The 18,484-nt window shown below is 27.5% G+C and overlaps 5 protein-coding genes across 9 annotated transcripts; 2 read left to right on the plus strand and 3 right to left on the minus strand.

Moving 5' to 3' along the window:
* The first annotated feature begins 289 nt into the window (after window positions 1-289).
* Window positions 290-2,959, plus strand: LOC134828237 (calcium/calmodulin-dependent protein kinase kinase 2). 2 transcript variants are annotated; one of them, XM_063841262.1, is made up of 7 exons: window positions 290-885; window positions 967-1,146; window positions 1,215-1,395; window positions 1,443-1,639; window positions 2,183-2,416; window positions 2,480-2,763; window positions 2,827-2,959. In XM_063841262.1, the coding sequence occupies exons 1-7, from the start codon at window positions 448-450 to the stop codon at window positions 2,903-2,905; spliced, it is 1,593 nt and encodes a 530-aa protein (XP_063697332.1). In that variant the 5' UTR covers window positions 290-447; the 3' UTR covers window positions 2,906-2,959. The 2 variants fall into 2 exon arrangements, with proteins under 2 accessions (XP_063697332.1, XP_063697384.1); XM_063841314.1 differs by having other exon boundaries at window positions 292-885; window positions 1,452-1,639.
* A 1,619-nt stretch (window positions 2,960-4,578) lies between these two features.
* LOC134828528 (ubiquitin-conjugating enzyme E2 G1) lies at window positions 4,579-5,900 on the minus strand. The gene is made up of 3 exons (XM_063841542.1): window positions 5,731-5,900; window positions 5,201-5,303; window positions 4,579-5,138 (listed from the first exon to the last, which is right to left on the minus strand). The coding sequence occupies exons 1-3, from the start codon at window positions 5,774-5,776 to the stop codon at window positions 4,781-4,783; spliced, it is 507 nt and encodes a 168-aa protein (XP_063697612.1). The 5' UTR covers window positions 5,777-5,900; the 3' UTR covers window positions 4,579-4,780.
* A 71-nt stretch (window positions 5,901-5,971) lies between these two features.
* LOC134827879 (uncharacterized) lies at window positions 5,972-8,923 on the minus strand. Its single transcript, XM_063840782.1, has 4 exons — window positions 8,801-8,923; window positions 6,630-8,736; window positions 6,259-6,559; window positions 5,972-6,192 (listed from the first exon to the last, which is right to left on the minus strand). Exons 1-4 carry the CDS (start codon window positions 8,827-8,829, stop codon window positions 6,008-6,010), a joined length of 2,622 nt encoding a protein of 873 aa, XP_063696852.1. The 5' UTR covers window positions 8,830-8,923; the 3' UTR covers window positions 5,972-6,007.
* Window positions 8,924-11,028: 2,105 nt separating this feature from the next.
* Window positions 11,029-13,567, minus strand: LOC134837325 (armadillo-like helical domain-containing protein 3). Of its 2 annotated transcripts, none has more exons than XM_063852699.1 (7): window positions 13,465-13,567; window positions 13,321-13,377; window positions 13,113-13,260; window positions 12,999-13,058; window positions 11,665-12,938; window positions 11,478-11,604; window positions 11,029-11,409 (listed from the first exon to the last, which is right to left on the minus strand). In XM_063852699.1, exons 2-7 carry the CDS (start codon window positions 13,369-13,371, stop codon window positions 11,048-11,050), a joined length of 2,022 nt encoding a protein of 673 aa, XP_063708769.1. In that variant the 5' UTR covers window positions 13,372-13,377; window positions 13,465-13,567; the 3' UTR covers window positions 11,029-11,047. The 2 variants fall into 2 exon arrangements, with proteins under 2 accessions (XP_063708769.1, XP_063708777.1); XM_063852707.1 differs by having other exon boundaries at window positions 13,450-13,468.
* A 311-nt stretch (window positions 13,568-13,878) lies between these two features.
* Window positions 13,879-18,405, plus strand: LOC134827949 (sodium-dependent phosphate transporter 2). 3 transcript variants are annotated; one of them, XM_063840981.1, is made up of 11 exons: window positions 13,879-14,017; window positions 14,438-14,980; window positions 15,037-15,123; window positions 15,191-15,343; window positions 15,404-15,484; window positions 15,573-15,764; window positions 15,825-15,992; window positions 16,826-17,219; window positions 17,297-17,758; window positions 18,023-18,231; window positions 18,297-18,405. In XM_063840981.1, the coding sequence occupies exons 2-11, from the start codon at window positions 14,875-14,877 to the stop codon at window positions 18,359-18,361; spliced, it is 1,917 nt and encodes a 638-aa protein (XP_063697051.1). In that variant the 5' UTR covers window positions 13,879-14,017; window positions 14,438-14,874; the 3' UTR covers window positions 18,362-18,405. The 3 variants fall into 3 exon arrangements, with proteins under 3 accessions (XP_063697051.1, XP_063696969.1, XP_063697130.1); XM_063840899.1 differs by having other exon boundaries at window positions 13,891-14,027; XM_063841060.1 differs by lacking the exon at window positions 13,879-14,017 and adding an exon at window positions 14,075-14,247.
* Window positions 18,406-18,484: the final 79 nt, after the last annotated feature.

An 18,484-nucleotide genomic window follows, 5' to 3' on the forward strand; every position in this document is an offset into this window, starting at 1 on the left:
AGTTTGAACTCATTAAGCCAAATGTTTATTTTTATTTGAGACATTATTTGAATACCCTTAATGTATATTTTATTATCATAAATATAAAAATATACCTAAATACATTAATGAATTACAAACAATAGAAATTATTAAAGTTAACTTTGAAGCTTTGTTTTTTACAAAAAGGAAAAGTTTATATTTCAGATAAAAAAAAACTTTTAATATTAGACAGTTGTTTTCTTGTTGCGTTTGCATTTGGATATTTTGAAATTTAGTTAGTGTTTTTAAAATTAAAGAAAGTAATCAACAAAAGAAAAAAATATAAATAAATATAAAATTACAAATACATATAAAAAGAACAAAAACAATTATTTGCAAATTGATAATTTCAATAATTTAAAATTACTATTTGACTATTAATTCTTAGAACATATATTTATAATTGCATTACAATAAATAAACAGCATGCAACGAATAAACGATATCGAATTATCGCTAACTAAAAATGAAAACACCACTTTTAATATTGATGATTCCTTAAAAACAAAATGTGATAATTGTAAAACAACCTGTTTAACCTCAATGCCTCCTCATATGAAAACTTTAGCAAAAACCCAATCATTAGATAGAACTGAAGATCAATCTGAAGCATGCGACGTTAGTCATAAAGAATGCGAGTTGGTAGTTAATAATAAAATAATGGAAATAAAAGGCGATATCCCAAGATTACAATCCAGTGAGCACTCTCGTCCAATATACCCATCTCTGAATTTTAGTCCATACGGTAGTCCAAGAGGCGGTCGTAGAAAAGCTCCATTACGAGAGTCTCGAAGAATTTCAATCGAACAAAATGGAAGTTTTTTATTTCTTAATCAATATAAATTGATGGACGAAATAGGACAGGTAAAACTTATTTATAAAAAAAGGACTGTAAAAGGCACTGAAGGAAAAGAACCTATTTTATGATACATATTTTTTTGTCAGGGTTCATATGGCCTTGTTAAACTAGCTTACTCTGAAGAAGATTCTACACATTATGCGATGAAAATTTTATCTAAGCGCAAATTATTGAAAAAGGCTGGTTTGCTAGGTCGCGGACCAAAAGGTAAAAAAGGAATATCTCCTTTGGAACGTGTTTATAGAGAGATTGCTGTTTTAAAAAAAGTAAGAAAATAATAAATAAGAGTATTTATCATATACTTTTTCAATTTATAATGCTTACATTTTATTAGTTAGACCATCCAAATGTTGTGAAACTAATAGAAGTTCTTGATGATCCTTTGGAAGATGCATTGTATCTCGTGTTTGAGCTATTAAATAAAGGCGAAGTGTTATCAATTCCAACGGATATGCCTTTATCAGAAAACAAAGCATGGTCCGTTTTTAGAGACGTTATCCTTGGAGTTGAATATTGTAGGTAAAAATGAACGATTAAGTGGTATTTGTAAAACATAATAAAGTCTTTCCAGTGCATTATCAACGTATTATTCATGGTGATTTAAAACCAGCAAATTTATTATTAGCTGAATGTGGAAGAGTAAAAGTCGCTGATCTGGGTGTTTGTAATGAGTTTATTGGCGATGATGCATCAATAGACAATGGATCAACGGCAGGAACCCCAGCTTTTAGAGCACCAGAAACTTTAGTTGGTGGCCAGGTAATGTTAAATGTGTATACTTACGTACCTACTTTTTTTTTAAAATAAATGTATCGCTTTAAATTTTCGAAAAATGAATCAGAATTTAGGATATATTATTCTAAAACGTTTTAAAAAATGTATTTAAAAAAAAAATAAATAACGGTAAAAATTTTTTTGTCACCCTCCCTCCTAATTTGTCGAAAAAATTCAGGGGGAAAATAAAAATTAAATTAAAAATTGAATTTTATTGACGTTTTTTGACATTTTATGATTTAAATTTACTGTTTAGGCTGATATAAAAAAAATATCTAAAAAAAGATAAATTATTAAATTTAAAAGATAAAAGTTGTTAAGCATTCATTTAATATCCGTTTTTTCCATTTCATGAATGTTTCAAACATTTTATGTACATTTTTGATGTTTTTATCATGTTTCTGAGACATTTCACGAACCTTAGAAAAGTTTTCCAAAGTTTCTGGGTTCCAAGCGCAAAATCAAGCCACATACACTTTTCAATAAAATGTAAAACAAATAAAATATTTTTATCTTATATACTTTCAGCATTTATATTGTGGAAAAGCTGCTGATGTATGGTCATTAGGTGCTACACTTTTTTCATTAGTATATGGAAATGTGCCATATTCAGCATCATCTGTTATAGAAGTGTATGAAAAAATAAAGAGCGAAAATATTCAGTTTCCACCGAAACCAAAAATATCTAATGATTTAAAAAGTTTGATAACTGAAATGTTAATCAAAGATCCAACACATAGAATTACTCTACCACAGATAAAAGTAATATATTTTTGTTTAAATTGTTTAAATTGCTTTTTTTTAAATAAATTTTTTACTTTTTAGAAACATCCATGGGCAACTTCAAATTATTCTTGTCCGTTTCCTTCTGAAGAGGAAAATTGTCGTTTAATAGAAATTAATGAGGAAGAGTTGAATAATGCTGTTAGCAGCATTCCAAAATTAGACACATTAATATTAATAAAAACAATGTTAAAGAAGCATTCATTTCAAAATCCGTTTTTGGCTACAAATAAACCAGTTCAACACGTTTGCACCAATAAAAAAGAAAAGTTTGTGCGTTCTGGAAGAAGTAATTCTGCTCCAGGAAGTTACAGAACACTTGAACGGTATATTTATTTAAAATTAATTTGATTTTGTCATGGTATCAGTAGCAAATTATTTTTTTTCAGTCAATCACATGTAACAGACAGTTTGCCTCCTGTTGATGAGATTGGAAACTTTGACAACATTAAAAATAACTTTCCTTAACTGATTAATATATTCCAAATACATAAATAAACGTAAACACGCTTCTGGAAAAACTTGGAAACCTTTGAGTTTTTTTTTCTCAATAACATGCTTGATTGTGCTTAAATAACATTTTGTTGATTTTATTATTTTTTAAACATTCCTGTATGATGGTAATTGATAGGATGTTAGTTATAACAGTAAACTTTTAGTCATCTTTATGAACGATGAGGCGTCTAAATACACCAAAAAGTGGCACAAGTAGACAAATAATCATTTTACTATTGCACGAAAAAATATAAAAATGTTTGGCCAATGGCAACAAACGAATCAGTATAAATTTTTTGTCATATAATTTCCTAAAGCTTGCAGAAAAGCTAGAAATATAGATATTGATAAAATAAAAAAAAAAACTCTAAAAAATCTAAAGTACCTAGTTTCCAATATATTAGTTTCACTGTAATAAACGAAACTATTAATTTCTATTGTGAAATTAAATTAAAGCTTGCATCGTACCTGCTTACATAGAAATAAAAAAAATCTTCTGAATTTATTTAGTAAGGCCAAAACAAGATACTCAAATGTTTCACGTTTCATAGACCTTCTGAACATTAGGTAGGATGTATATCGAGTATCGAGTATCTTTTAGTGTAAAAACGTTCACTTTTCTCTATAATTGTCAAGAAGCTTACATGTTTTTGAACATAAATTTTGAAAATTAGGAGGGATGAATATTTTTCTTTACAAAATTGATCATTTTTCACAAAAATTTGAAAATCTATGAAATATTCTAATTTTCAACTGATTTTAACAGAAATTTTGAACATTTTCATAAGAATTTAGGTCAAAAATGTACTAAAATTTGAATTTTTTCTTACATTTTAGATACTCGATACTTGATATCCCACCTATGATTTTCAGAAAAAATTAGGTGGGATTATTATTATCGTATGACTTTATTTTCAAATTTTTTTCAAATGAAATTTAAAATTTTAAATTTGGGTTTGCCAACCATAGTAAGGCTTCTTCGGAGATGTTGTGAAGTTCTAGTTTTGTCCCGTTAAAGCAAGTTAATGAACATTCAAAAATTAAATGATCCATTGTTTGTACTCTTCCGCATTCGCAATTTCCATTATCTGCCATTCCCCATTTATTTAAAAGATATTTACATCTTCCATGATTACTTCTGACACGGTTCAATTTTACCCAAGATTCACGATTGAGGTCAAATCCTGCAAGTTTTTTATTTGGATCGCTTATTAAGCTTTTATTTATAATGTCGTATTTTTCCCATTCGGTAATCCATTCTATTGTCGGGTTAAAGTTTTGTTTTTCAAATGACCATGGGGGTTTTCTTTTTAATCTTGTGTCAGGTAGATTTTGACGGAAATTATATAAAAGTGAATTTGGGAGGAAACCTGAAACATTTAGTTTTATTGTTTTGGCCTAACTGAATATTTTTTTTTTTGTTTTAAATTGATAATTAAATTGTTAGTATGGAAGTTTTGTCATTTTATTTATATAATTAAAAACATATACATAAATAAATATATAATATTAATACGAACAGGTTAAACATATTTTTATTCTCGACATACCTGATAATATACATCGCTTAAGTGAATTAAAATTGTTTTATTTAAAAAATCCATTGTTAATTTTAATCGGTTTAGGATAAAAGATTATTTATTAAATTTTGTTTCACAATCTCATATTTATTTTTCTTGAACTTGAATTGCCATTTTCTGTGTTTACTACTACATATCACTTGTATAAGATGTAGCTCTTTTATTTTTTAAGAAGACGCCTTTTACATAGTTAAGTTAAGATGTTACCCACAATCGGAAGATAGAGAATGCAAAAATATTAATTCGATTTGTTAGATTATTCAATTTCCTACGAGCATTCTTCTTGACTCTTGCGAACACAACGAGCTACTTTACGTTTAAAATCAGGATACGATTCTCGCCATTCTTTTGCTGCATCTACATTTGCTGGAGACTCATCGTTTGGATCTGCTAACATTGATATAACGGATATAAGTATCGTTTCAACCGTATGCACAGGCAACCAACGTTCAGATGCCTTTTCATATCCCCATTTATCATCTCCTGGCTCATGTAATATACTTATGCAGACATCACCGTTTCTATCTATATTCGGATGCCAAATTTCAGTAACAAATTTCATCCTGGGTGGTCTTAAAGGATATTCTTTAGGGAAGTACAAATGTGCCTTAAAAAACCCTCCTTCACTATAAAATTTTTATATTTAATGAATTCAATTAGTATTATTATAAAATTCTTTAAAACTTACTATAATGTATCAGGGGGGCCAATAATAAGTACTTCCCATCTAAATATATCATTATCATCAATTAGGCCAGCCGAAAATCCTTCAACAGGGTTTTTATTTAGCTCTAAATATAAATATAAATTAAAATATATTATTATTTACATTTTTTTTACAGAAATAAAACTTTTATTTTTATTGTTCTTATTATTATTATTCAAATTTATCTTTCAAATATTGATTTGTCGCGATGAGAAATTACTCGTGCAGTTCTAACAATATGTGTATATTGTATTCAGGGAAATGAACTCAACTTTACATATAAACGTGCTTTGTAGATGATTTTGCTTACTCTACGGTTAATTATGAAAGTTAAAACAAAATCCATTAAACATACATTAAAATATTAACTCTCTGGAATTTCATGTTCTTAAACTATATGTTTCATTCTAAACTATACTTATTTATTGCATTATTACTTTTAATAATTTGGTTTGATGCATTGGTTATTAATAAAAAATGGCGAATATAAAATTTATTATTTCGTTCATTACCTGCTAACTGTTTTTTCAACAACAAGGATGACTGAGGCTCAGACATTTAAAATAAAATTCACTAATTACTTATTTTAGACAATAAAATGATGTGAACTCTATTTTCTTAGGTATATAATGGTTGATGAACAAACTTGTTTAATTATGACTTATGTTCCTGATAGATAGAAATATAATATGCTTTGGGCTGAGAGATGGGATCGTTCATGTATTTATAAAAATCATAAATAAACATAAATGAAAAAAAAAACACTAGTAAATATGTTCAATCGTTTATTTACTTATTTTTTAATTTTAAATAAAAATTATTAATTTGTTCATGTAAGACAGGTATTTCGCCTAACATCCTTTGAAATTCACTATTGATTTCTTCCCCTGTTAGAAACGTGATAATATAGGGATCTTCCTTTGTATTATTTGCAACCACGTAATTACAAAAACTGACAATATGATAAAAAGTTTCTGAAGATTGATTTAAACATTAAATTACAATAAATTACAACTAGTAATTAAACTTATAAAAATTACCTGAGTCATTTATCATGTTTTTTTTAATCTTATCTAATTCTAAACATTCATTTTGTTTTTGAGGCCTTAAAAAACGACTTCCTTTTAAGAATTGTTGCTCTATCCATTTTATTATGTTTCGAACTTTCTCATTTCGTTTTTTTAATCCATCTAGCTCTGATATAACAATTAAAGGGACTAATATAACGAACTGCTTTGTCTTCAATAAATATTTCACTATTGATGTAAACATTGTTATAGCTTTTGTATCAATTACAACATACGGAGTCAAAGTATGATCGCTATTCTTTTCCATTTTTATCTGAAAAACCAGAAAAAATTTCAGAAAATAGAACATTTAAAAAATTTAAAAAGCAAAAAAATTATTTTACCTTGTCCTCTAAACTACAAACTTCATTATTTAACCAAAGAGTTGCCAATTTTTCATTTTTAGTTTTTTTGTCTTTGATATCTTTTAAAGGTTTTGAGTGTGATGCAGTTTCATTTCTTTTATTTGTTTCTTTTCTTGTTTTTTTATATATCTTATTTTTCACAATCATTTGTGTGAATATACGTTTTTTAGAACAAAAAAAATAATTGAATGCAGTATTATCACATAAGTGAAAACCAAAATCTACTATTTTAACTATTCGTAATAAAACCATTTCATTATAGGTTAACTGAAGTTTTAATGGTAATTTCCAATCAATACTATTCTGCAATTTTTCAAATAAACCAAAACGTTTAAACTGCTGGTCTTCATCCAAAGGAAATTGCTTTCTAATGTCGAATAAATTTTGCAATTCAAAACGCAAATCGGGATGGCAAATGAAGGAACGATCAAAAAATACCTCATCTGAGAAAATATCAATGTTTAAAAAATTGACTAAACGCATTATTTTATATATTAGCTCTGGATTTGTCTGATGACAATTAGTTAAAATATCCGGATTAAGTATCATCCAATCGAAAATAATCTTTAAAGGCTTCAAACTTTTCTCTTTTGCAGAATATTCTATTATCAAATTAGGATCCACTTTGTAATGTGAATTTCGACGCTTTGGCAACTGTAACGAATTTTGACAACTTTCCGTTTCTTTTTTGTTTTTTGAAATCTCAACTGAATGACTTCCATCATTAATAGGGTAAATTAATTCTTCCTTTAAAATAATAATATCTGTGTCTCCAAAGCTTTTCATTGAATCATGTGAATCATATGATCCAAAGCTTGAGCATTCATCTGTGCTAGAATTATTATAGCATTTATGATGTTCTTCTATATCTGAATGATCTATATATAATTCATTTTTCATAACAGGTCGTCGACGAGATATAGTTTTAAAAATCTTTTTTTCTTTGGTTACTTCACATTCTTCATCTCTGGAATCAATCTTTTCTTTCATTGCATCATAAACATTGTTGTAGCTCAAGTAAAACAAATTATTTCGTTTTTGATTCTCAGAAACATATGTATCTACAGACGAGTTACAATGATCTAACAAATCAGAAGTGAATGCTACCAACAAGGCGTTTATGCTATGTACTTTTTTTGAACTAATTTTCATTAGTTTATAAAGACATAAAAAGAAAATTGAAGTCATTTTGAATAAAATCTCAGAATCAATATCGTTTAATTTTTTTTTCATATCAATTAAAAATGAATGACATAAATGTGTAAAATTGTCAACAACTTTATCGTAAAATAAAATATCGATTAAAAGTATGAACCGAGCATAAATATACTTAATGTTTGAGTCAATATTTAATTCAAGATACTTTGAATTGAGATAAAAAATGTTGTTTAAATTTTTTTCACTTAAATAAAAAGGATCTTTGCATGACAATGCATAAATGTAGTGATACAGAGAATCAATTTCGTGATTTTTCCCCCTGTATAAAGTTCCTAATTGATTATGAGCCATACCATTAAATGGATTGAACTTAAAGGCTTGTAGATAGTATACAGCTATCTTATCGTCGGTTGCTATATCTGGAGCTAAATGTAAGTCTTTTAGGTATCTATGCAAATCTCCTATGGATATTAAATTTGCATATATTATTTTTTCTTTTATATCTATAGTTTCTCCGAATTCCGTCCTTTCATTGGACAAATTGCTGTTTTTCAATTGCAAATCATCTATCAACTTTTCATCGATAATATCTTTTAGGCCAGTTTCAAAATTTGAAATCATTTTTTTGAACAAAGATATGCCTTCAAAAATGAGTGTCTCAACAAAAGTCAATATTTCATCATCATTCGTTTTTTTGTTGGCTATAAATCTTTTCGTCAGACAAATTATGTCATAATATCCTTTACGCCAAATGATGTCACGAGCTTTTTTTTTAAGTTCAAAATCATCAGAAAAACAAAACATCAGCTTCTGACATAGTTCTATCAACGATTTTCGTTTCAATTGAATGTCTTCCGCAAACAATTCATTTAAACTGCACATGTTTCGTAATTGCTCTTCAAAATTTTTTGTCTGTGCAAATAAAAACCTAAAAGATCATTATTTTAATAATGTTTTTTTTACACAAACAATGTATTAAATAACTAAATTACTTGCAAGTGTTTGTTCTAGACAATTCCATTTGTATTTTATCAAAAAGGATAATACTTTAATATTTTTATTTTTAAATAGATACTTCTCCTTATGCATTGGTTAAAAAAAAATTTATTTTTCGCCCTAGTAAACATTTCTTGTTGAAAGTTATAAATAAATATTAATTCATTTGTTTATTTATATTTAAATTTAAATTTATTTAAATAATTAAATATAGACATTGCTATACTGGGAGATATTATTATTTTTATTTTTTTTTTGTTTATTAAATCTGATTTTTGGTCTCTTTCATACTTACTTTAAAAAAAATTTCAACATTTTTTAAAAATATTTTTAATTAAAGATGTCAAGGGTGTTCCAAAAATTTATCTTGTTTCGCATTTCCTTCAACCTGTATTCAGGGATTTCAGCGTTTGACACCCACGAAAAATATGAGCTTTCAAACACAAAAATTCATATTTTGAGAGTTTGAAAAGTGGTACAAAAGTTTGCTATATAGTTTTATGCCATTAGTTATGTATTATATTATAATATTATTTTCGCGTTTGAAACCCACACAAATAAAAAGAAACAAGACGAGGCCATATTTTCTTAACTGTACATTTAGAAGATCTTTGTAACTGAATGGGTGCATTTAAGAATGCTCATCATTGATGAATGGACATCGTTGTTTTTTTCCAACATTTTTTTCATCGAACGCGTTCAAGTTAAATAAAATACATAAAATACAAATAAAATCATCGGGAAACATCGAAAATCGTAAAAATATGTGATTAAAGTCAAAAATATTCTGCAAAAAATTCAATTATGATGGAAAAAATATATCAGAAAACGAGAATGAATTACATTCGTGTATAAAACGAATGACTTGACCGCATTTCAATGTGTTCAATTCCATGATTTTCCATGAATTTTCCGAGTTTTCCGGAAAATTTTCATCAATTTTCACTTTTCATGTTACTCACGAGACTCCCCTGAACATTTTAAAATTTTGAAATTTTTCAAGATTTTCCGGTTTTCCATGAATTTTCCGAGTTTTCCACTAATTTTTATCGACAACATTTTCCAAAGGATGAACACTCATTTAAATTTCCAACGGATATTTTTTTTAAATATGCTGTCAAATCTGTCATTTGAAAAGAATTGTAATTCAAATCCTGCTAATTCAAACAAAGTTATAGTGGCACACCACACAGACGGACGGACGACATCACGAGCACAATACCGCATTTTTTTCAAAAAAATTGAAATGCGGTAAAAATCATGATGGAAGCGATGAGTGACCTTGAATGCACCCAATATTTATTACCTACCTCTTTTGTAATAATATCCTCAATATCGTTACTCCTGTACCCAAATTTTTTTCATTCGAAAAATTACGAATTAATTACGAAATTAATTAATTAATACTTATTAAAAAAATTATATTCAACAAGGAAATTTGAAGAAATCTCTTCGATTTATGATAAATTTAAATAGTTTTCTGAATAAATAATAGCGTATTCAAAAGTTCAAAAAACCCCGTTTGAAAAATTATAAAATTCCATGGAATCCCTGTATTACCTAGAAGTTACTTATATATTTATAAATAGATTTTTCACAATAGGACTCTATTGAGACCGCGGTGGAAGCAAACTAATACCCTTAATAGATTTTGAAATACTATTTCAAATTGAATGACTGATTTCAGCGAGGTTTTAGTTGTTTCTAAAGAATTTTGACATTTGAAACTAATTAAAGGTAATTTATGAACATTTTGAGTAAAAAAACAAGAAACAATTTTTTACGACCAAAAAAATTTAAAATTTTTTAGAGATATTTACTTTTCCAAAATAATATTTGGAAAATACTAATAGGTAAAAATTCTAGTTTATTAACAATATCATAGAAAATAATATTGGACAATATTACGATTTTTCATTAAGAAAATAGTTCTGAAAACGAAAATCTACCCTATTTATCCCTCCTGTGAAAAACAAAAATTTTATTATAAAATAAAAGTAACATAAAAGTAAATATTTACTCGAAATAAAAATGAGAAACGTGATATTTATGAAAGAAATTAATTTTTATTATTTTATGCATTTGAAACATTAATTTTCGTTGTTTATTTAAGTTGTTCTTTTACCATCATATTTTCTTTTACCATGATTATATTACGTTGTGTTACCATCATACTGAGCGGCCTTATTATGGATTTAAAAAAAAAAACATAGTTAAATGGCAAACTAAACTATTTTTATTGATCAAGTTAAAACACTATCCGATGTTTGAAAAAGTGGATTTTTAATTGAATTCCATAGATGTTTACGTGTATCCTGAATCACTTCTTTGACAATATCATTAAAAAAATATTGATGAACCGGGCTCTCTGAATATCGATCATAGTGATCAAGCGAGTCTTGAAGTTTTAACGTGAGGTCGTAATTTTTCCTTACAATGTCAAGAATTTGACTTTCAGTTGGAGTGGATATGCATTCAATGGCTAACCATTCTTTAATTTTAATCTGGAAGTGTTTTGTGATGGCAAGAATATTTACCAACGCATTAAGTAATTTAATGACGTCTTCTTTATATTCACAATCATACATTGATGTATATCGAAGAACTGTAAAAATAAAAGAATTGAGTGTGCTATTTATTTTTTCTGTGAGTATTTTTCAAATGTGGTCATACCCATTGCGTGTAGTTCACTAAACACTTTTTCCTCCCTATTCAATTCATAGTATAGCTCATCATAGCTATTTGTTGTAGCAAGAAAAGTGTCACCATATGTAATAAAAAAATTGAAGATGTTAACTATCTATAAAAAAAAAACAATTAAAGAAAATAAGAAAAAAATAATAAATATAACTTTTGTTACCTGTAGGGCCAAATTAAAAATATTATATTTTTTAATGAGTGTTGGCTCTTGACAAACAACAAATTTTAGTAATCCTATTAAAGAAGTCCATAATTCTTTCCATGGATACGATAGCCTTACTCTACATCTTTTTTGATAACATAAGAGACGGTGAATTATACCAATAGCATATAAATAGAGTTCCATAGGAAATTTTTTCATCATGTGAGTTACCATAAACTCAACCAATAAATCTAACAAAGTATTGGTCAATGGTTGTGGCATAAACGACCGATCTGAGAGCTTTCGATGTCGCATATGTGCACGATGAAGGAATACTTTGAATGTTAAATTACTGTCATGCATCATGGAATTTGCAAATGTGTCTTCTGAGATGCAAATTAACAAGATAAAAGCTAACTTCAAGTTTATTATACTAGATTCACTTTTATGATCTTGCATTACAATAGAACAGTATTGGAATACTGCAACGAATAAATTTGTTGGGTATTTAGTTGAATCTATGAATTGTGGAGTAGAAATTGACATGCTTGGATTCATTCCGGAATTCAGAGTATTCGATGGTGAAGGTGGAGAACTCGTATCGGTTTGAGTATGAGCAAGTGTTGTAATGAAGTTTCTATTCAGATGAACTGCTTCATATAAAGCTAAAAGTAAGGCGTTATTTGCTCGAATCTGTTGTGATTGTCCCTCATCACTTACAAACATATTACCCACAATGTTAGATAATGATGAAAACCACGATATTGTTTGCATATCTGTTAAAGGTAGTGAATATTGATGACAAAATTCAATTAATGAATTTGAAATGACATATCCATAACCGTTTAAGGCTTGTTCATCTGCCAGAAGAGATAGCTGAAAAACGTAAGGATTCGGTCCTTCATTTTTTCTATAATTCACGATAAGGGTCAAAAGTATAACAGCATCGTGGCCCATTTCTACTCGGCTTATAGGATCACTTAACAAAAGAATGATTGATTCAAATAAATTGTTTATCATGACGTATTCCAACAAAACATTTTTATTTATGATATCTGTACCAGTCACCAAAGCTAACATCAATTTTAAACATAAACTCTTCGGAGCATCAGCAAAATTGCTTGTCAGTAAATAATTGCAAGAAATAATTAATTTTTTCATGTTTGTTTCTGAGTTCATTAAAATGTTAATGATCTGAAAATCACAGTCTAAAGTTGCTGCTGTTTTTTTAAAAATTGTCAAAACAAGGACACAAAGAGTTTGTAGCGAATTTATTATTCGTTTTGTGTTATCTAAAAAATATTACTACTTAATACTCATTCATATTAAATTTATGATTAATTAAAAAATACCACTATTTAACATATTTATACATTCCGAAAAAAGGAGACGAATATTGTCTTTTACGCCAACTAATAAAGAAAAAAAATCAACATATTTATAAATTGAAACCGTATGCAACATACTTAAATTGTCCAAATTTAGTTTTGATATTTCTGACTCTAGCGTATCTGTATTTGGTTGAAGTAAAAAGAATTCTTCCCAAAACTGAGAATTGGTTTCAATCGAGTCTTTATTCCATAATATTTGTTCATAATAAAACACCACTTTTTCCTGAAATAATTTACAACATGAACAAATATGTTGCCACAGCAAAAAATTACATAAAAATACTTTTTGAAAAGGTCGTTTTGAGGTTGATCCACTTCGTTTCCTTGAGTTCATAATGTTCTAAATAAATATTTTATTTATTTTTTGTATTTTAAATTAAAAACAAAAAACCAAAAAAGAACGTCAATCTACTTTTTATTTACTTACACCAGCGAAAAATATAGCATAACAGGATGCTCATACTATGAGAACTTTCATTAATTATTTAATATTTCATCATAATAATAATTATAATACTTAATGATGCTTCGAATAAAAATAAATATAAAACCAATATTTTTTTTTTTTTTGTTTAAGTGATATAAAAAAAACCAATAATTAAATGTATTGAGAAAATATGTAGTATTTTAACGATGCCATCTGGTGGCTCTTAAAATGTAAAAAGAAAAGGCATTCCTTTTATTTAATTTATTCGATCATTTTTCATAGCTTATTAAAACGATTTGAATGTACTACTTAAGAAATGTTAAATTTATCAATGTTATACAAAATGTTAATTTTAACTTAAAGATTTTTAATTTTAATGCAAATTTTATTTATTAAAAGATCAAATAGCATTTTTTTAATAAGATGAAAAATACGCTAATGTGATATAAATATTATTGTCGAATCCTTTTTTGATTTGATTTATTCTAGTACCAGTACTTGAAAAGACGTGAAAAGAAGTGTGAAAAATATCTGGAAAAAAACATTTTACACGGTAAAAAAAAGTATGCAGTAAAATTACAACTAGTTTATAAATAAATTACGTAAATTTTACTCATCATTGTTGAACAAATAAATTATCTCTAGAAACATATTTAACTTTTATACTAAATAAAAAAGAATATAGAGTATTTAGTTCAATACAATAAAAATTAGCTATTTAACAAGCTGAAATAATCGATGAAAATATTTTTGTAACAATATAACTTAAATAATTCTAAATAGGTATATTTGATACATTTAAATTTTGAACTAATGAAAAAAAAATTGTTAACAAACTTTAAGTATCAGCTGATAAACGCGTGGAAGCACATGGTTTATTGCTAAAATGTATTTATTTAGTTTATTACTGACCTTTTCAAACAAATATATTTTTCAGATAAAACTCATATCGATATTCATTTTTCATTTTCAGAAATGGGACATAATTTAAAAATATATGTAATGCAGTTTTCAGTGCCGAGTTGGCTTTTATTACATTATATTTGACCAGAAAATCATATAAGAAAATTTAAAGGATCACTAGCACCTGTGTCAACACGTTTAAATATTAACTGATAAGTCTTCCGCAACAACTTCGAGAACTCAACCTTTCTCTTCAGTTTTTGACTTTTTGTTTTTGTTATACTTAAATTTTATTCATTAAAATGTGGTCTAATATGGTTGATCGTTTAAAAAAATATTTATCGGATATTATTAAATTAAAAAATATCTGTCTTTAAAAATTTAACGTCAACACTATACATAAATAACTTTTTCCTTTGCCAAATCAAATATTGTTTTAGTATTGTTTAAACTTAAACTGAAAAGATCCTTAAATTACTTATCATACGCACATCTGTTATTGCCGTGATGGAGCCAATGTTGGTTGAGGTACTCTGGATTGTTATTCTAGGATTTGTAATTGCGTTTATTCTTGCCTTTGGAATCGGAGCAAATGATGTTGCTAATTCATTTGGTTCGTATTCTAAATAATCAATATATAGACAAAAATAATAAGTATTTTTATATTAGGTACAAGTGTAGGATCTGGAGTATTAACAATCAGACAAGCATGTTGGTTAGCTACGATTTGCGAAGTCAGTGGAGCCGTTTTAATTGGTATGATTTAAAAATGAACGCGCATATTTTTATATGTCCAACAATAAACATATCTTAACTCCGGTAGGATATAAAGTATCAGATACTATGCGTAAAGGAATTTTGGATGTGAACCTTTACGAAGGTCACGAAGAAGAATTAATGCTTGGTTGTTTGGCAGCTTTGGGAAGCAGTGCTATTTGGTTGCTTGTTGCAACATTTTTAAAACTACCTATATCGGGTACGATAAAATAACGTTTTTCAAACAAGTGTATAAGTTTTTAATAAAACATATTTATAGGAACACACAGCATTGTTGGTTCTACAATTGGATATAGTTTAGTTGCTAGAGGAACAAATGGTCTTCAATGGCATAAACTAGGTAAACACAGTATAATATTTTACTGGTGTATTCGGGTGTATTCTTTACGGGTGTATTCAATACATGTTTTCATTATTGTATATTTTAGGAACAATTGTTGCATCTTGGTTCATATCTCCCGTAATGAGTGGTTTTGTTAGTGTCGGCTTATATTGGTTGATTCAGATATTTATTTTGAACGCTAAAAATCCATTTGCTGTTGGTTTGGTGTTTCTACCAATATTCTATGGTATTACCGTATTCATAAATGTTTTTAGTATAGTTAATGATGGCCCAAAATGTTAGTATTTAACCATTCATTTATTATTATGAGCAATTGTTTAACATTTGTTTATTTTAGTATTATACATGGATAACATACCTTTTTATATCGCAATAATTATTAGTATCAGTATTGCTTTACTAGTTGCTGGAGTAGTTCAAGCAATAGTTGTACCTTGGCAGAGGACTAAAATTCATAAAGATATTCATAAAGGAAAAGCAACATTTACTTTTGGAGACTCAGATGGTTTGTACTAAAGATAAGCATATTCAAGTATTGTTTGGCCATTTTCTAAATTATTTTATATTTTTTTAATATATGAGGCATTAAATTCTAAAAAATTATTTTATAAGTGGAAGACTTCAACATTTAACTTTTTTATATATGTTTTCAAATATTTTTTTATGCTTAATATATTTAGGAATCACATATTAGAATATAAAATACTTTCCTTATGATGTATTATTATAATGACTATATTATTATTATAATATTTGGCCTTTAAATTTAATTATTTCACTTTATATCGCCCCCCCCCCCCGATTTTGCCGAAAAAATTCAGGGAAAAAAATAATTAAAAAAAAAAATTTTTTTTTTGACATTTTTTAGTACTTTTTGATTGAAAAAAGATAATGATGTCCAGTGAAAATTAAAATTATATTGGGTGCATTCAAGATCACTCATCGCTTCCATCATGATTTTTTTCTGATATATTTTTTCCATCATAAATGTGTTTTTTTGATGAATATTTTTTACTTTTATGTTTTATTTTAACGATTTTTGATGTTTTTTAATAAATTCTACAGTTCATTTTATTTAACTTGAACGCGTTCGAGGAAAAATTTTTTGGAAAAAATCATTGATGTCCATCGATGAGCAATCTTGAATGCACCCATTATTATTAGATATGAACTTAACTTACTTTAAAAACGCATTATCTATGGAAAATTTGATAAAAAAATTATTGAGTCACGTGATAAAATTTTTTATTTTGTCCCCCCCTTCACAAAAATCCAAATCCAAATGCGACATAAAGAGAAATAATTAAATTTAATGGCCTTATGCATTTTAATTTTAAGATTCATCAAGCCATAATAGTCCTCGACGACGTTCAGTTTCAATAATATGTGATGAAAGAAATAAACCTAGATCAGAAACAACTGAGTTAGTATCGTTTGATACTGTAGGAGATAAGCTTACAAAATGTTTAGATTTGAAAATGAAACAAGATCGTTCTATATTGGAAAATACTAATAACAATGTAACAAGGAACAAGTTTGATTCAAACATTATGCAACAAGCTGAATATCTCTTAGGAAAGCATAGTTTAGATAACACAGACGTTACCATTACAAGTCTTAATTACATTGATGAGTATCAAAACACCATTAATAATGGTGATGCAAACACTAACATTCGTACGATTCAAGGATATTTTGAAGATTCGACCACTTTAAAATCACCAGATCCCAAGTAAATAAATTTAAAAATACTTACTAAATATGATTTCAAAATTACACTGTATGTGAATTTCCATGTTCTATTTTTAGTTTTTGTCGAAAGAATCAAGTTATTTCATCATCTAATGACGCAAAGGAAAAGATTTCACAAAGTAATACTACTGTCAATCTAGATGGTATCATCCTTAATCAGTCGTTATTACCAACCAATTCCAGTAAATTACCGCTGATTGTATTAAAAGATGATGGACCGCTTTATAAGCTACAAAAAAAAGAGGAGACACTTGAAGTTTCCAAGCTATTTTCCTTCTTACAGATATTGACTGCAGCATTTGGGAGTTTCGCTCATGGTGGTAATGACGTTTCTAATGCTATCGGGCCCTTAATTGCCTTGTGGCTGATTTACAGTGACGGCTCGGTCAAACAAACATCGGAAACTCCATTACTAATTTTGTTTTTTGGCGGAGCTGGAATTTCTATTGGACTATGGATATGGGGACGGCGTGTTATCAAAACAATCGGCAACGATTTGGCAAAAATCACACCATCAACGTAAGAACTTTTTCATTTAAACATAAATGGGCAGATTTTTCAAATATATCGAAAATCAGGCGTCACTCTTTTTCTTATGGCTCAAAAACCTTTTAAGTGTTGCATTTTTTATTTTTATATTTTATTGCTTAAGAAATACCTTTAATTTGAATGTACCCCGTCCCCAACAAAAACTTATCATTAGAAACATTTTTTTTCGAAAATCTGCCCAAATGTATTATGTATTTATATGTTTATTATATCTATTACACACCTGTACTTTAGTGGTTTCACAATTGAAATTGGAGCTGCATTAACTGTATTACTAGCTAGTAAACTTGGACTACCTATATCTACTACACATTGTAAAGTTGGATCTGTAGTTTTTGTTGGATACTCATCAAGTTTGTCTCAAAAAAATAATCTGTCAAGTGAGGCAAGAGGAGTTGATTGGAGTCTTTTCAGAAACATTGTGTATGCATGGATAGTAACAAGTAAGTATTTATTTTTCTTACTTTATTGTCAATGATTCATTTAATATCTTATTATTTGTTTTTAGTTCCCATTGCTGCAATTCTAAGTGCTGGATTAATGATTTTGATGCAAAAAATGTACTTTAGGTAGGGGAATTAAAATAAATAAACTAAATGAGGTTCCCTAATAAACAAGTTTATAGTTTTATTCTCTCTTTATGTACAAAAAATATGGCTTTGTAAATAACACGAAAAGGCATGATTAAATGAAATG

Source organism: Culicoides brevitarsis, chromosome 1 (assembly GCF_036172545.1).
Source record: "Culicoides brevitarsis isolate CSIRO-B50_1 chromosome 1, AGI_CSIRO_Cbre_v1, whole genome shotgun sequence".
NCBI classification, from domain to species: Eukaryota; Metazoa; Arthropoda; class Insecta; order Diptera; family Ceratopogonidae; genus Culicoides; species Culicoides brevitarsis.

Excerpts from the sequence above, each read along its gene's own strand:
- LOC134828528 (XM_063841542.1), bottom strand. The coding sequence starts at position 5,776 with ATGTCTGAGCCTCAGTCATCCTTGTTGTTGAAAAAACAGTTAGCAG. Across the intron at positions 5,304-5,730 it reads GTTGAAAAAACAGTTAGCAG|AGCTAAATAAAAACCCTGTT; the intron begins GTAATGAACGAA and ends ATTTATATTTAG. Across the intron at positions 5,139-5,200 it reads GGCCCCCCTGATACATTATA|TGAAGGAGGGTTTTTTAAGG; the intron begins GTAAGTTTTAAA and ends AAAATTTTATAG.
- LOC134828237 (XM_063841262.1), top strand. The coding sequence starts at position 448 with ATGCAACGAATAAACGATATCGAATTATCGCTAACTAAAAATGAAAAC. Across the intron at positions 1,640-2,182 it reads AAACTTTAGTTGGTGGCCAG|CATTTATATTGTGGAAAAGC; the intron begins GTAATGTTAAAT and ends ATATACTTTCAG. Across the intron at positions 2,764-2,826 it reads AGTTACAGAACACTTGAACG|TCAATCACATGTAACAGACA; the intron begins GTATATTTATTT and ends ATTTTTTTTCAG.
- LOC134837325 (XM_063852699.1), bottom strand. The coding sequence starts at position 13,371 with ATGAACTCAAGGAAACGAAGTGGATCAACCTCAAAACGACCTTTTCAA. Across the intron at positions 13,261-13,320 it reads CAAAACGACCTTTTCAAAAA|GAAAAAGTGGTGTTTTATTA; the intron begins GTATTTTTATGT and ends AAATTATTTCAG. Across the intron at positions 11,605-11,664 it reads TTTTTAATTTGGCCCTACAG|ATAGTTAACATCTTCAATTT; the intron begins GTAACAAAAGTT and ends TTTTTTTTATAG.
- LOC134827949 (XM_063840981.1), top strand. The coding sequence starts at position 14,875 with ATGGAGCCAATGTTGGTTGAGGTACTCTGGATTGTTATTCTAGGATTT. Across the intron at positions 15,765-15,824 it reads AGTTAATGATGGCCCAAAAT|TATTATACATGGATAACATA; the intron begins GTTAGTATTTAA and ends TGTTTATTTTAG. Across the intron at positions 17,220-17,296 it reads TTAAAATCACCAGATCCCAA|TTTTTGTCGAAAGAATCAAG; the intron begins GTAAATAAATTT and ends TTCTATTTTTAG.
- LOC134827879 (XM_063840782.1), bottom strand. The coding sequence starts at position 8,829 with ATGGAATTGTCTAGAACAAACACTTGCAA. Across the intron at positions 6,560-6,629 it reads TTTGTAGTTTAGAGGACAAG|ATAAAAATGGAAAAGAATAG; the intron begins GTAAAATAATTT and ends CTGGTTTTTCAG. Across the intron at positions 6,193-6,258 it reads AAACATGATAAATGACTCAG|AAACTTTTTATCATATTGTC; the intron begins GTAATTTTTATA and ends ATCAATCTTCAG.